General features: G+C 39.2%; 2 protein-coding genes across 2 annotated transcripts; both read left to right on the top strand.

Annotated features, from left to right (window-relative positions):
- Window positions 1-1,961: 1,961 nt before the first annotated feature.
- Window positions 1,962-12,995, top strand: LOC145396401 (peptidyl-prolyl cis-trans isomerase-like). Its single transcript, XM_080269793.1, has 4 exons — window positions 1,962-2,076; window positions 3,205-3,365; window positions 12,218-12,618; window positions 12,953-12,995. Exons 1-4 carry the CDS (start codon window positions 1,962-1,964, stop codon window positions 12,993-12,995), a joined length of 720 nt encoding a protein of 239 aa, XP_080125919.1.
- Window positions 12,996-13,119: 124 nt separating this feature from the next.
- LOC145396400 (uncharacterized) lies at window positions 13,120-14,966 on the top strand. The gene is made up of 3 exons (XM_080269792.1): window positions 13,120-13,596; window positions 13,695-13,871; window positions 14,817-14,966. The coding sequence occupies exons 1-3, from the start codon at window positions 13,120-13,122 to the stop codon at window positions 14,964-14,966; spliced, it is 804 nt and encodes a 267-aa protein (XP_080125918.1).
- Window positions 14,967-15,283: the final 317 nt, after the last annotated feature.

Raw genomic sequence — 15,283 nt, 5'->3', positions numbered from 1 at the left:
TCCATCATCCAATCCTACATTGCCTCATGAGGAGCGTAGGAGCCCGGGGCTAGGCAGTTGGTCTCGACATTTAAGATGAGAGTGACCAGCCTCACTCATCCCTGAGTGGCATTATATGAGCAATCAACCCCAACCAACCCTTGGATATAAACCTTCACCGGCTCAATCCAACTGGAGCACAATAATTACCCACTAAACCACCAGGTGCCAAAATTTGGCTGTATGGTTACCACCCAGCGTAGTAAATGGTTTCCTGGTGTACAGGAAACCATTTGGCTTTTCACTCAGTGTAGAGTCACCCACAGGCAGAAGAAAAGGAAAGAATGAAGGAAAGAAAGACAGAAGAGGGAGTGTAAAGTCACCCGTAGGCAGAAGGACAAGGAAAGAAAGACAGAAGAGGATAGAAGGAAAGAAGGATGGAAGAGAGGAAAGGGCAGACACCCGAGATCAGCACTACATCGATTGAGTGGATGGTGACCGCCCGCACCTACCACAAAAAAAAAAAAATAGTAATAATAATAATAATGTGGAGTTCACAACTATATGTCACCGGAGTTTGTATGTATGTATGATAAGTCAGCTTGCACAGGCCTGTCATTGTCAAGGGGCTATGCCATATGCGTCCTTAAGAGTAACTGATCCTTAGGGTGGAGGAACATCAATTGTTGTTACCTGAGAAATGACTCAGCCCCATCCAGTGCTACACCTATGGGTATAGGTGTCATTAGAGGGAAATAGTTAACGTGTGTGTGTGTGTGTGTGTGTGTGTGTGTGTGTGTGTGTGTGTGTGTGTGTGTGTGTGTTTAATTGTTCTGACTTAACTGCATATTATCAAGGCAGCCATCCTCATAATGTCGCATCTTAGAATGCTGTTTATCATGTATTTGATTTAATACACTGATTGAATACATTTATTTGATTTAATATTTGTTTAATTTAATATCTTTTATTTATTACCTTTATATTATTTATTACAATTAATTGATTTAACCCTAGATAGGTAACGTGGGGTATCAGAAAACCCAGTCCCCGAAATTTAATTTTTAAAAAAATGAGCATAAGGTCTACAGATCTGTCCGTCTCATTACCTTCCTGCCTAGTGATGCTCTTCATGGGGATGATGGGGTCATAGCTGTACCTGGCTTTGATTTTGCTCTATAGAGCCATTGGTGTATGTCATACCCCAGGTTACCTATACTGTAACCCCAGTTGAGCTCTCTTGTGATTTTTTTATTTTAATTTGCTGTCTTCTTTTGTATACAGAAGGTCCCAACATCGATCTACTGCGGGCCACCCAAGGAATCATGATATTACTTTTCAGTTTTGCAAGATTTAATTGTAAAATTTGTATACCTAAAATTTAATCATTTATTTATTTTTTATTAAACTTCATTTTTTCTGGACCTATTTAATGATAATGGGTTGAATTATTTGTGTATTGAAGCATTTTGAAATATCTCAAACGGAAGTATTTTTGTTTTATTTTTTTCCGTGGGGTACGTCTTACCCCACGTTACCTAATATAGTAACAAAAAAATGGTTACCAATCCACGGTTAATCAATGGTTCTGGCACACACAGCATCATCTGGCAGCTGGTTCCTGTAGTAAATTCCTCCAGTTGGAAGAATGAACCTCCTCATGTCTTTATCATCAGTGTCTTCTTGTCATTCTGTTTCCATGTATTATTTGTACCTTTATGGCAGTTTTCTCTCTCCCTGTAACACACTTTTTCATGATCATATTTCATATATTGTTTCTTTGTTCCAGTGTGGGGAGTCATCCTGCTTTGATAGTTTAATTCCCTCAAACTAGGCACCCTACTTGTGGCTACATTTTGCTTTTTTTTTTTTTTCAGTGTTGTTTGGGTTGTGTTTTCAAGGGAGGATTCCACCCATCAGCATATTCAAAGGTTGGCCAAGCGTATCGTCGTATCGTTTGTATCGTTTATAAAGGCTCCAACATGCTTGCATGTGTTGGCCCTGGTCATCTAACGGTGGCTGTCCACGTTGCTCAGTCTCGGCAACCTCTTATTCAGTCCCTTATGCCCGAGGTCACACTCTACGACCTCGTCTCAGGTCCTTTTTGGTCTGCCTCACGCAACCCTACCTCCGACGTCACACTTCTCACCTCCTGCACCCAGCTGTCATCCTCCATCCTTTCAACATACCCAAACCATCACATTCCATTCCTTCTCATCCCAGTACCAATACATTCAAGTTCCATCATTCCTCTCAACCCTTCAGCCATAATCCAAGTCCCCCCAGGCCTCGCATTCATGGGTGCACTACACATCATTGTCATTTCTGTACGTATGATGTAATTATGTACCTCATATCCTTATGTACGTGAGCAATATAAATCCTTCTTTCTTACTGGCTAGTAGCAGATAGCTTGTGCATACTTTTTCATTTATATGTGATAATTTGGGACTGACATTTATAACGAGGCCCATGTCTTTGATTTTTGCAGACTAGTATCTTGTAGTCTGTATTCCCATTGCGATCTTCTGTTTTCTGCAAATTCGAATACATGGCGATTGTAGATTCTGGATCATTTCTATGAGCGGTCCTGTCCTTCTGTCACTCACTAATATTTTCGGAAACGAATTGCTTATTCGTAGATTTTGGTGACTTTTGCGAAGCCCTATATAAGGCACATGGGAAAAGGAGGGTCCTAAGCACCACCATATTTGAGATATAAACACCAACATTTAGTGAGGACCTTCCTTTACGAACTCAGACAACAAGCATGTGGCATATACGTCTCGAAGTTGTGTCTATGGCCCGTATACAAAATGGTGTCCCGTGCACTGAGTGATTGAAATGTTCTACTTCATAGAAATAGCCAGACCTTCCCAGAGAGCGGCCTGTAAATGGCTTTGTGTATGAGTCACATAAGTGAACCAAGAGAGCATCAGTTATTTTAACTGTACCCCACCAGTGCAGATTACACTGTCGTACTGTAATATTAGATTTCTCATGTGAACATTGTATGCATCAAGAAGTGTAGCCAAAAAGAGAAGTAAATGAACAAAAACAAATATGAATAAATTTTCATCTTGTAGATCTCTGGCATCCCACACTGGTTCATGCATCTCTCTCTCTCTCTCTCTCTCTCTCTCTCTCTCTCTCTCTCTCTCTCTCTCTCTCTCTCTCTCTCACGTAAGTGTATTGTGCAGATAAACGAGGTGGTGGACTCTCTAGATGACTCGTGCACCGTGACCTTCCTTGACCTGGCGTGGGAAGGGTCAACAAGAGGTCGCGTGCACATCCGTCTGAGCCGCGAGACACCTCTGGCCAGTCAGTTTGTCCTGCTGTGTACTGGTCAGCGAGGCCCATCCTACCGCAATACTTCCCTGCTCCAGGTATGCAATTTCTAAACTCTCCTAAGCTTAATAAACTTCTAAGTTAAACTTCTAAGCTTAATAAACTCTTCTGTGCTAAATAAACTTTTCAAAGCTTAATAAACTCTCCTAAAGTAAATGACCTTCACTGTGCTTAATGAACTCTACTGTAGTTTATAAACTCTACTGTGCATAATAAACTCCCCTTGTCTTAATAAACTCTAAAAATAAAACTTGCTTTGCTTAACAAACTCTTCTGATCTTAAACTCTCTTAGGCTTAATAAACTCTAAACTTAAAGTTTGCTAAGCTTAATAAACTCTTCCAAGCACAATAAACTCAGCTTAAACTATCCCAAGCTTAATAAACCCTAAATTTAAACTTTGCCAAGCTCAATAAACTCTTCCAAGCTTAAACTTTCCTAAGTTTAATAAACTCTTAGCTTATACACTCCCAAGCTTAATAAACTACCCTAAGCTCAATAAACCCAACTTAATCTTTCCTGAGCTTAATAAAATCTCTTTAGGTTAATAAACACTCCTAATCTTAGAAAACTCTCCGAAGCTTAATAAACTTCCTTAAGCACAGTTAACTCAGCTTAAACTCTCAAGTTTAATTGATTATTACGGTCAATACTCTCTTTAGGTTAATAAACACTACTAAGCTTGATAAACACTCCAAAGCTTAATAAACTCTACTAAGCTTAATAAACTCTCCTAAGCTTCATGAACTCCTAAGCTCAATACTCTGTTGAAGTTAATAAACTCTCCTAAGCTTAAAAACTACGAAGCTCAGTACTCCTTAGCGTATTAAACTCTCACGAGCTTAATTAACTCAGCTCTCGTAAGATTAATACTCACCTAAGCTTCACAGACTCCTAAGTTCAGTACTGTTCAGCTTAATACTCTCCCAAGTTTAACACTCTTACGCTCAATAAACTCTCCTAAGCTAAATAATCTGAGTTTAATAAACTTCGAAGCTTAATAAACTCTTAAGCTTCGTTAACTCCAAAGCTTAATAAACACCAAAGCTTAATACACTCTTCTAGGTTTAATAAACTCCTCTGTTTAATAATTTCTCGTAATCTAATAAGCTCCCCTAAGCTTAACAAATTCTCTTCAGCTTAATAAACACCTGAGTTTAATACTCTGCTGAGCTTACTAAACTCTCCTAAGCTTTATAAACTCTTAAGCTAAATGAATTCCTCTAAGCTTAATAAACTTTTCAGAGCTTAACATTCAAGCTTAATAAGCTACTAAGCTTAGTTAACACTTCTTAGCCTACACTCTTCTAAGCTTAATAAGCTCTCCTCACCTTAATAAAATCCCCAGCCTAATCTTGGGTGATTCCATGTCAAATGAGCTAATGACAGAAGACTTTTCCATCACTCCATCACGGATTTTGCTGATTATATATATATATATATATATATATATATATATATATATATATATATATATATATATATATATATATATCCCTCTCTAGTTGGTATTTGTATTAGAACAAAACCCGCAGTTTTAGGGGGTCAACTCCCAATCGCCTCCGAGTGGCAGTCATTTTGAAATCTGGCTTCAGCGCATTCAGCGATGTGCCACATTCTCTTAAGTTATTTTTCTTTATAACCCATCAGTGGCACATGCTGTGAAGATGAAACTTGGTTTACTTATGTGTTTTTAATCTAGAATCAACATCTGCAATCAAGAGTGTGATATTTACAATAGTTTTAAATATAAATGACAGAAACCTCTTTTGGGGGTACTTGTCTTTGACCCTACTTCATATAAATATGTGAAAATGGGGGAGAGATATGTCCCAGTGTAGACAAATCATGAAAAAATTAAGAACCTATGATCTGGTCATTTGTCGTAAAATGTTTAAACAAATGTACAATATAAATAAGAAAAAACTCTTATCACCTCATATTACTGAGCCATGCCAACAGATGAAGTACTGGCTGAACTCTAAGAAACAATTTCAACACTTCTGGTACATAGATACCAAAATCCACTTGTACACACTACATTCCACACGTGTGGCTTAACTTTGAGCAGAAGTTTCTAAAACATTTCTGGACTCTTCACATCATTATCAGGCAGCCTATACTGCCCAGTACTTGTGCCCAAAGCTGTTGGCACAGAAGTTGGTGTCAAAACATGAAGTGTATGGCACTGGGCACTGCTCCATCCTCTGGGGCCAGAATAAGTTGCAACCTGCGTTTAGATGTTTCATGAAATTTACTTAAATTTATTCTCAACACATTTCTTTTCAATACAGGGTATCATTTCATGTCATGGACTACAGCTGCATACTGCCCTGGTTTCAACTCTGAAACATTGAACTCAGTGGCAGATTTCCCTTTGCATGGCTGACAGCCTGAACATTTCTAAACCATTTGCGGTAGGAACAAAGCGATGACTTCTGGTGCCAGGTATTGTCTTGCCACTAGCCAGTCGCTGACTGATCGTTTCCCCATGTTCTGAAATTGCTTGACTGTTCACAGTTCATTGACCGTAATATTCTCTCTGCATCCCTCAAAGAGCCAATCTGAGGTCATAATCTGACCCTGATTCTGTGCCTGTAAGGAGGCACAGGCAACCAGTTGTTTTACAGTACAACCTGGCCCTTTCCGTGACTGGCTGCAATAAAGTTCCACTCTGCTCAGACACCGAAGTCTGAATAATGATGAGCTAAATTAGTAAAACTCTTATGATTCTCAATTACTTGTTGCACATTCTGAAAAGTAATAATCAAGTTGCAAATTGGGCAGAAGACCTTTCAGACTGTTCATAATAACATCAGTAAACTTGTGAAAAACGGTTGCATTATGATCTCTCTCATCACTGATGCTGTGAAAACTTTTGCAATGCTAGGAACCCTCATCGGTCTCAGTATCATCTCTGTCAAAGACTACAGTAGGAAAGTAACTTAAGATGTGTCCCAGTGAAAGCTTTGGACTGCAGCTTTACAAACAAATAAATAATTTTCAATGAAGTCCAACAAAATGATGGCTTCCTCACCAACAGGAAGCAGTTGCTTCAAATCTTTCCAGTATGCGGCTTGGGCTTAGCTGTAAAATGGTGGGTTGTACAAGAGTCACACATATCACAAAGCTCTTCTATGCACTCGGAGACTGACACTGTCATTCACAGAGCTTAGCGTGACTTTCGTGATTCCACTGTTTGAAATGAACATCATCTCGGTTCATATCAACATTTTCAAAACTGAATTAAGATAGCAAGAACAGACTTTGCAGGGCACTTTCCACATGCATGTATCATGCAGTTCCATGATTCCAAGGAACTTAATACATTTACCACCAAATTTTTTATAATCAGCAGAATCTGGTAGAGTTGCCACCATCATCTTCAGATTTTGGTGAATTTCACAGACACTTGAATACATGCCTAGAGAATCAACTGTCACACCACCGTGAACTAATGCTACAAAACTGAGAGACCAACCCTAATATTTTCGTGGCTTTTTTTTTTTATCTCAGGTTCCTTCAAACTGACCAGCAGTATTCTTTTCTGCTTTTGTACTTTTTCATTATTTCCTGTTTCATCAGTCACAAAGATTTCTGTCCGGGGCACTCTCTTGAAAATTCATCATCAGCATGAAAGTCCTCGACTAACTTGATCACAAACGCAGGCAAACCATGCCCCTGATTATTTTCAGGGTCATCAAGAACACCTTTACTCTTCTTAAGAGCACATGCCTTCTTTACAAGGTATCTACTAATGATAAAACTCTGTAAAATAAAAACCTTACCTCTAAGTAATTATAAAAGCACTGCTTGTGGAAGGAAATATGAGTAAACATTACATTTCCCTGTACATTTGTGTGTATATTATATGCAGAATGAGCAAAATCATAGGTTCTTTATTTTTCATGATTTCTCTGCATTAGGACATTCACCCTTCCCATTTTCATATATTTGTTAGATGAAGTGATGCGAAAAAATGTCAAATTTTCAACCTGATACAGCGTAACAGAAGTAGGGTACTGGGGCGGTCAAAGGCAAGTACAGTCGTGGTCACAAATAATCACCTATCCTCCAGTAACCCATGCCTCAAGCTGCCTCCTTTATGCTCGGCAAGTCACAGTGGAGCAAGAGGGGATGAGAGGGAGGGGTCAGAGAGAGAAGGGAAGGTGGGTGGGGGGACGAGTGATGGTGTGGGGGTGGAGTGAGGGGGGGGGGAAGGGAGGGAAGGTAGGGAGGGAGAATGAATGCGAAGTGATGGTCACATTATTTGTCTATATCCTTTCATTCAGGCCATGATATAGAGGATAAAGCAGCATTACATCTTGTATACCAGCATCAGATTACAAGCTTTAGATTGGTGGTTATATCAAAGGCTGACTCGTGAGAAAAATATACTGAAATGTCAGATCAAATATTACAATAGTGCAGAGCCAGATATTTGTGTTTATCCGTATATTTTGACTTCGGACCCTGAATGTTATGTGGATGGCTTTGACTTCCATAATGCTTAATTAAGGAACTTCCTCTGCCCTTACATGTAATTAATTTTGGAACTAAATATCATGTGCAACCTTTGACATGGCTGTGTCCACAGTAAATATGATCATCCTCCCGGTATATACTCCCTCCATACAGCCACCATCATGTCATCTATTGTATTTCATCTCTATGAAAAGGCTATTGAAGATAACTTTGCATAAAAGACAAATAAATTTGATGTCTGTGCACATGGTTGGATATAATTACGATATCTCTCATAAAATGTTAGCAAGAAAATAAAACAAAATCCCACCCAAACTCCCAAAATATATCTGTGTCAATTGTTTACCGACATTGGTAAAGCCAGAGCAACAAGGAAAGCCTTAGTAAGTAGTCCAGTGGTCTCCTGCTTCTTAATAACCTCTTGCAGTCTTCACGGCAGCGAGGAAACAATGTTGTTGATTTCCTTGTTTCGTCGGAACAGCTCCCACTCGTTTTTGGTTTGCTGGAGGAGGCGGGCCTGTGTGCTTTCGTTCTCTGGCTCCCATGCGTTGACAATCTGGACCCACACGGTCTTGATGGCTCTGCACTAATGTTTGATCTGTCAGGTCTGTATATTTTTCTCACGAGCCAGTTACTGTATTGATATCACCACCTATCTAAAGCTTGTTATCTGACGCCACTGTGCACGATGTAATGCAGCATTATCAACCGAATATTAACTTCATTATATCATGCCCTGAATGAAAGAAAATAGACAAATAATGTGACCACCAACCACTTCGCATTTCATTCTCCCTCGCCTACCTACCTTCTCCCTCCTCCCTCACTCCACCCTCGCGCCATCACTCGTCCCCCCACCCACCTTCCCTTCTCCTTCTGGCCCCTCCATTTCGGCCCTTCTTACTCCACTGTGACTTGCCGCGCATAAAGGAGCCAGCCAGATTCACGGGGTGCCAGATGATAGGTGATTACTAATGACCATGACAGAACGTCTAAATAGGTTTTTGTCATTTTGCTCCAAAACTATCGTAGAAGTAATTATGACTGCAGATTCTGATTCTACATTAATAAATACATAAGTACATTAAGTTTCATTAATAACATGTATAGTTGTTCAGTTATTAAGGAAAAATCATTTTAAAGAGGGTGTTGCACATTGCTGCGTGCACCGACAGCGGATTTCAAAATGGTTGCCGCTCGGAGACGAGTGGGAATTGACTCTCCAAAATTTGGGGATTTTGTTCTTACACAAATACTAACAATACATAAAAAAAAAATCAAACTCCATGACGGAGTGGTTCCACCACCTGGCTGATTTGACATGGAAACACCCTCCCCCAACTTTCACCTGAGACGTCCTGTCGACGTATGGGTACGTTGCAACATTTTGCATTTGCAAGTCCCATCAACATACTGGTACATTTTGCAATTGCAAGGTCCCTAATTTGCACAATTTTCAATTTTTGCACGTGATTTTTCGTAAGTATACATGGAACACCTTCCTCTATTCCTCTGCAAGATACCAAGCAGGGACAATGCCTTACACCACATAACCTCCCCCCCCCCACACGCCATTGTCTCAGCAATTCACCTGTTACCAGTGACCTGGCCAATAAAGACATTCAGGGCCAGAGTGATTCCCCAATCGATGACAATGTGGAGGACAAAGTTTACATAGCATTAGAAGAAGAAACAGTCAGAAATGATGATCAGGTAATGTGGCAAAAGAAGGTCAGGAATGGTGATGAGTTAGTGAGTGAAACAATGTTTATAATGCCTATATTACTGTTTGAAAACCAATATACTCTCATACTACATATAAATTCGTACCATATAAATAAATAAATACTGTTTAGGAGTGGCGTGGAATAGTTATCCTCCCATAGAACTCGTTTTCTTTGCAGCCAGCCTGATAGAAAACCCTGTAAGGTAAGGAGGTACTCCTACCTGTATCGAGTATTTTAAACCTCAGGTGAGCGATTTCTCTATGAATTTTCGATGTTTCTCACCAAAAGCGGAGGTTTTAGCCAAAAAAAAAAAATCCAAAAATGGTCGGGACTGGAGGGTGTCGGAGGTGCGAAAGTGGTCGGGACGGGACGGGTTAATAAACTTCTCAGCTTACTAAACTTTTCAGTAAACTCTCCTCAGTTTAATAAACTCCGCAGCTGACATTCCTAAGCTTATTAAACTCTCCTCAAATTAATAAACTCTCCCAAGATAAATAAACTCTCCCAAGATTAATAAACTCTCCTCAAAGTAATAAACTCTCCCAATATTGATAAACCCTCCTCAGAGTAATAAACTCTCCTTAAAGTAATGAACTTTCCCAAGATTAATAAACTCTCCCAAGATAAACTCTCTTCATATTAATAAACTCTCCAAAGATTAATAAACTCTCCCCAGCTTAACAAATTCAGCATACTCTTCCTAGCTTAATAAACTCGTCAGCGTAATAAACTAAGCATAAATAATCATTCTTAGTACACTTTCCGAATACATCTCAGCTTAAACTTGTATATGCTAAATAAACCCTCGCCTTAATAAACCCCGTTTTAACTATCAGTATGCTTCATAGACTTCTATGCTAAATAAACACCCCTGCTTCATAAACTCCTAAGCATCATAAACAGCTTATTAAGCTAGGGAGTTGAAGCCCAGGACAGTATTAAGCTGAGAGTTTATTAAGCTGAAAACATTATTAAGCTGAGGAGGGTTTATTAACTTAGTTTATAAAGCATGAGAAGCTTATTCAGCTTAGGAGAGGTTATCAAGCTTGTGAGAGATTATTCAGCAGAGGGTAGTTTATAAAGTTGAGTTTATTAAGCCTAGGGGAGTTAATTACGATTGCGTTAAACTTAGGCATTTACTAAGCTGAGGAATGTTTATTAGGCTTGAAATTTATTAAGCCTGGGAAAATTTGGTAAGCTTAAAATTTATTAAGCCTGGGAAAATGTGGTAAGCTTAAAATTTATTAACCTAAGTTTATAAAACTTACCATATTAAGCTGTAGAGTTTAAACATAGTTTATTAAACTTAGAAGACTAAACTTAGGAAAGTGTCTTAAACTTTGGTGGGTTCATTCATCTTAGGAACTAACTAAGCTTTGGAAAGTTTAATAAACTCTCCTCAGCCTAATATCTGTCCTCTGCCTAGTAAACTCTCCTGTGCTTAATTAACTCTTAAGTGTAAAAACTCTTCTATGCTTATTTAATTCTCCTCAGTATACTTTCCTAAACTTAACTCCACTTCCACGGCGCATTTTGAACCCTACACAGAGAAATGTGTTTATTACTTTCAATAGGTGCATTTTGCTGGAGGAAAAAAAAGAACTGCAAAATTTACTAAATATATTGTAATGGCAAATAATCATATAATTCCCACATCAAAATTTTCCTAAGGTAGTAAAGTGGATTTCATTGATTTGGCGGTTACACTTTCCTGACGTTTATTATTATTATAATTTTTTTTATACATAAGACAAATTTAGCTAAACCAACATTCTTTTTTCTGTGTGCAGTATTTCTGCCATCAGGCTATTTTATTTACTTTCGGGTCTACTTTTCAAATTGGAAGAATTAGATAGCGCCCTTCTTAACCCCTTCATTACCAGACAGCTCTCCCAAGTTGAACAAAACGGTGTGATATCAGTTAAAATATACCTTAATGTCCACAATCGGGTGGAAAGAGTTACGTCTTATGTATGATTGCGTGTACATACTGTCCCAAGATTACAGCGTGTATATAGTTGTATATACTGTACTGTTATAAGCTTGTTGTATGTATGATTACTTGTATATACTGTCCTAAGCTTATGTCGTGTGTAGGATTACTTGTATATACTGTCCATGTCGTGTGTAGGATTACTTGTATAAACTGTTCTAAGCTTATGTCGTGTGTAGGATTACCTGTTTATATTGCATATATAAGCTTATAACTATCGTTTATATGATTACTTGTTTATACTGTATAAGCTTATAATTAGTGTGTATGATTGTTTGTATATGTTGTCCTAAGCTAACGGTATATACAAGATGGCTAATATGTCTGTCGTCACTTATGAATCTGCCAGAAACTTCATATATAAGTCAGAGCGAATATTAATCTGTAAAATGTTCAGTTATACTCATTTTACTCTAATATGCCCTAAAATTGGCATCTCTCCATCTTCAGTGCTGAAATGTAGCAAGAGATTAACTAGAATATGGTGCTAGTCACGAAAAAGTGCCACGGCAAGAAAGCAGAGCCGTAGTAGTCTTTTGTGACAGTGAGCTACGAGAAATAAGCTTTAAAAAGGAGGAAAATCTGGACCAAGTTAAGGTAAAATGAATATAGTAATAAAGATCAACTGTTATCGTTACTTTTTGTGTTCGTAAATTCATTATGATCTTTTATGAATACGACTCCAGGTGGAACGCAGAGACGGCCCAGGAGAGCGTGTGTATGGCGGTGACTATGAGTGTAACAATGGCAGCGGAGGACGAATGCTAGTACCAAACACTCTGGGAAAATATCATTGGTCAGCAAAAGCAGGGGCTGTGTATGCAAGATTTCCTGAAGTTGATTGTAATGCCTTATTTTTTGGAGTGTGGAATTGGCTGTCTGGAGTGTCTGTGTCAAATTGGAAACCTTCAGATTACACAGGTGCCCAGTTTGGCATCACTCTTAGGGATTTTAGTGTTTATGGGAACGCCCCTCGTGTTGTGTTTGGAGAGGTGGAGGGTGGGTTAGAATTATTAAAGGAAGCAGTAGCCAACATACGTGATATCCGTGAAGTGAAGGTGAGTGACTGTGGTGTTGTACTAGGCAGGTAAGTTGGCCACATATGACCCATGGATAGCATCAGTGCGTCGTGGGTCGAGTTTTTATATTTGACAGCTCTGACTTGTTCACATATTTGTCGTCGTATAGTCAGTTTGTTTTTGTCTGGGGCAGGGGTCGGCAACTCTAGGCACGTGTGCCAGACTTGGCACGCGAAATGCTAAACTGTGGCACTCGACGTGATCCACAGTAACAAAGAAAATACTGAAGATGCGGAGAGAGAGAGAGAGGTGGGCACATCCTTACCTGCTATATCAATTGTAAGAAAAGTATATGTCCTTGTATAATAATTGATGTAGATAAGATTCTTACACATGATTCAGTGCGTTAACAATGAAACTATTTGCAACCCTCAAAGAGGTGTGAGCTAGTACTGCGAGACGTGGATTAGTACGAGACACGTTCGTGCTACCCGACTGGCCGTTGGTGACGCGTCAGGCAGCTGCTCAGTCACATTATAGTCGCCACAAGTGTCGGAAATACGGTTACAATGGCTACTGCCAAGAAAGCCACGCTTGACATGCGGTCATTTCAGGCATCATGGACGAACGACTTTGGATTTATCCAGCAGAATGATCGTGCTGTGCTCTCTGCTGTGAGAATGTTGTGTGCTGCACATCAAGTGTTTAGAGACACTGAAACAAAACATGAGAAAACTTTCAAGGGCAATACAGACAAGACTGAGGCTATTAAGAAAGCAGTATCCAGCTACGAAAAACAAAGCACTGTGTTGAAGAGCCTGTGTGCTAGCAAAAATAATTTACCTGAAGCAAGTTACAAAGTAGCTCTGTGTATTGCAAAACATGGAAAACCTTTCACTGATGGAGATTATATAAAAGCTGCATTCCTGGACTGCTCTGAAGAGTTATTTGATGGCATGTCAGATAAGAAAATCATCTCAAGGATAAAAGACATGCCTGTCTCTGCTAGAATCGTAGAAAGGCGTATTTCTGAAATGTTTGCCAACGTAAATGAGCAAAGCAAAAAACTGTTGTTTTAACAAACGCACCCGTGTTCAGCGTGGCCCTGGATGAAAGTGTGGATATAAATGACATTCCCCGGTAGGCTGTCTTTGCCAGGTATAGTGACACAGAGATACACGAGGAGCTGTGCTGTCCTAAACCTATGCATGACATTACGAAGGGAGAGGATATAATGAATGCGTTCACTGACCATTTTGGGGACCGATTAGTTGACATTAGAAAAATTTTTGCATTTACAACGGATGGTGCTCCTGCTATGGTAGGAAATGTGAGGGCTTTACCAAGCCGCTTGAGGATAAAATTGGGCATTCCATCCTGAAATTGCACTGCATCATTCACCAAAAAAAAATCTGTGTGTCAAGATTTCGAACTCTGAACTCAAGAATGTGATGGTTGCTGTAATAAAAATAGTGAATTTTCTTGTTGCACGCTCTTACACGCAGACAGTTTCAGTCTTTTCTTGAAGAGGTGGAAAGTGCTTACAAAGATATACCCTTGCATAGCAGTGTCAGGTGGTTAAGCTGTGTGAAGGTTTTGGAGAGATATGTGGAGTGCTTTGATGAAATTAAGATCTTTTTAACGGAAAAAGACCAAGCCTATCCTGATCTGGAGAACAGAGACTGGATTGTAAACTTATGTTTCTCTCAGATATCACCTCACATCTCAGCGACCTCAATCTTCGCTTCCAAGGAGCATGACAGACTTTACTGGATTTTTATGATACATGGAAGGCATTTGTGTCAAAGCTTGCCGTTTTCTCATTGGATATTAAAAATGGATCTTTCCGTTACTTCAGAAACTTGAAGAGCTTATCTGCAACTTATCCTGTCAACACTGCTGATACTAAAGTCTACATGCAGGAATTAGAGTCCGAATTCTCAGTCAGATTTCAAGATATACAGCACACTGGCCCAGTGTTTTCATTTTTGATCAGACCAGACAACTTTAAATATAGCGACTTGGAAATGCCTCTGTTCTAGTGGATGGAAACTGAGGAGTTGGAATTGCAGGTGACTGATTTTTAGGCCTCCTCTTTATGTCAGCTAAATTCAAGAAGCTTCGAGAAATACTGGAAACAATTGTGGATGATTATGGAGCCTCCATTTTAAGCTAGTGGGCATCACTGCCTAATAAATTCAACTGCATGAAGAAAGTTGCTTTTGGATTAGTATCAGCCTTTAGCTCTACGTATCACTGTGAGCAGATGTTTTCACACCTGAAGCACATCCTTGACCCGCACCGCAGCAAGCTTACAACGGATCATTCTGAGGGCTGTGTGAAGCTCAAGGTATCAAAATATTCACCCGAAATATCAACTCTGGCCAAAGGGAAGCAGGGGCAAGGATCACATTAAGGAGGTTAGTACATATATTTATAATTTATCCTAAATATTCGTTTAGCAATGTTTTTGTATCACCAAAACTCATACCTACCTACTCAGTTATTCATTTTGCATACATATATGTACTATACACCGCAATAAGACGTTTGCATGTATATTATGTATGTTCACGATGTGTTTTACCACTGTAATTAAGGCCGTCACACTGTCGCTACAGTGTTAAAATATCTTACCTGTCATGCAAAGTGGGGAAAAAAATGGCTTTAAATATAAATTGGCACACTATGTTCAAAAGGTTGCCGACCCCTGACATAGACCATTACACCTTT

Source organism: Coenobita brevimanus, chromosome 37 (genome assembly GCF_032717465.1).
Source record: "Coenobita brevimanus isolate Jiangsu-jjx chromosome 37, ASM3271746v2, whole genome shotgun sequence".
Lineage (NCBI taxonomy): Eukaryota > Metazoa > Arthropoda > Malacostraca > Decapoda > Coenobitidae > Coenobita > Coenobita brevimanus.
This window is presented reverse-complemented; position numbering and strand designations above follow the sequence as displayed.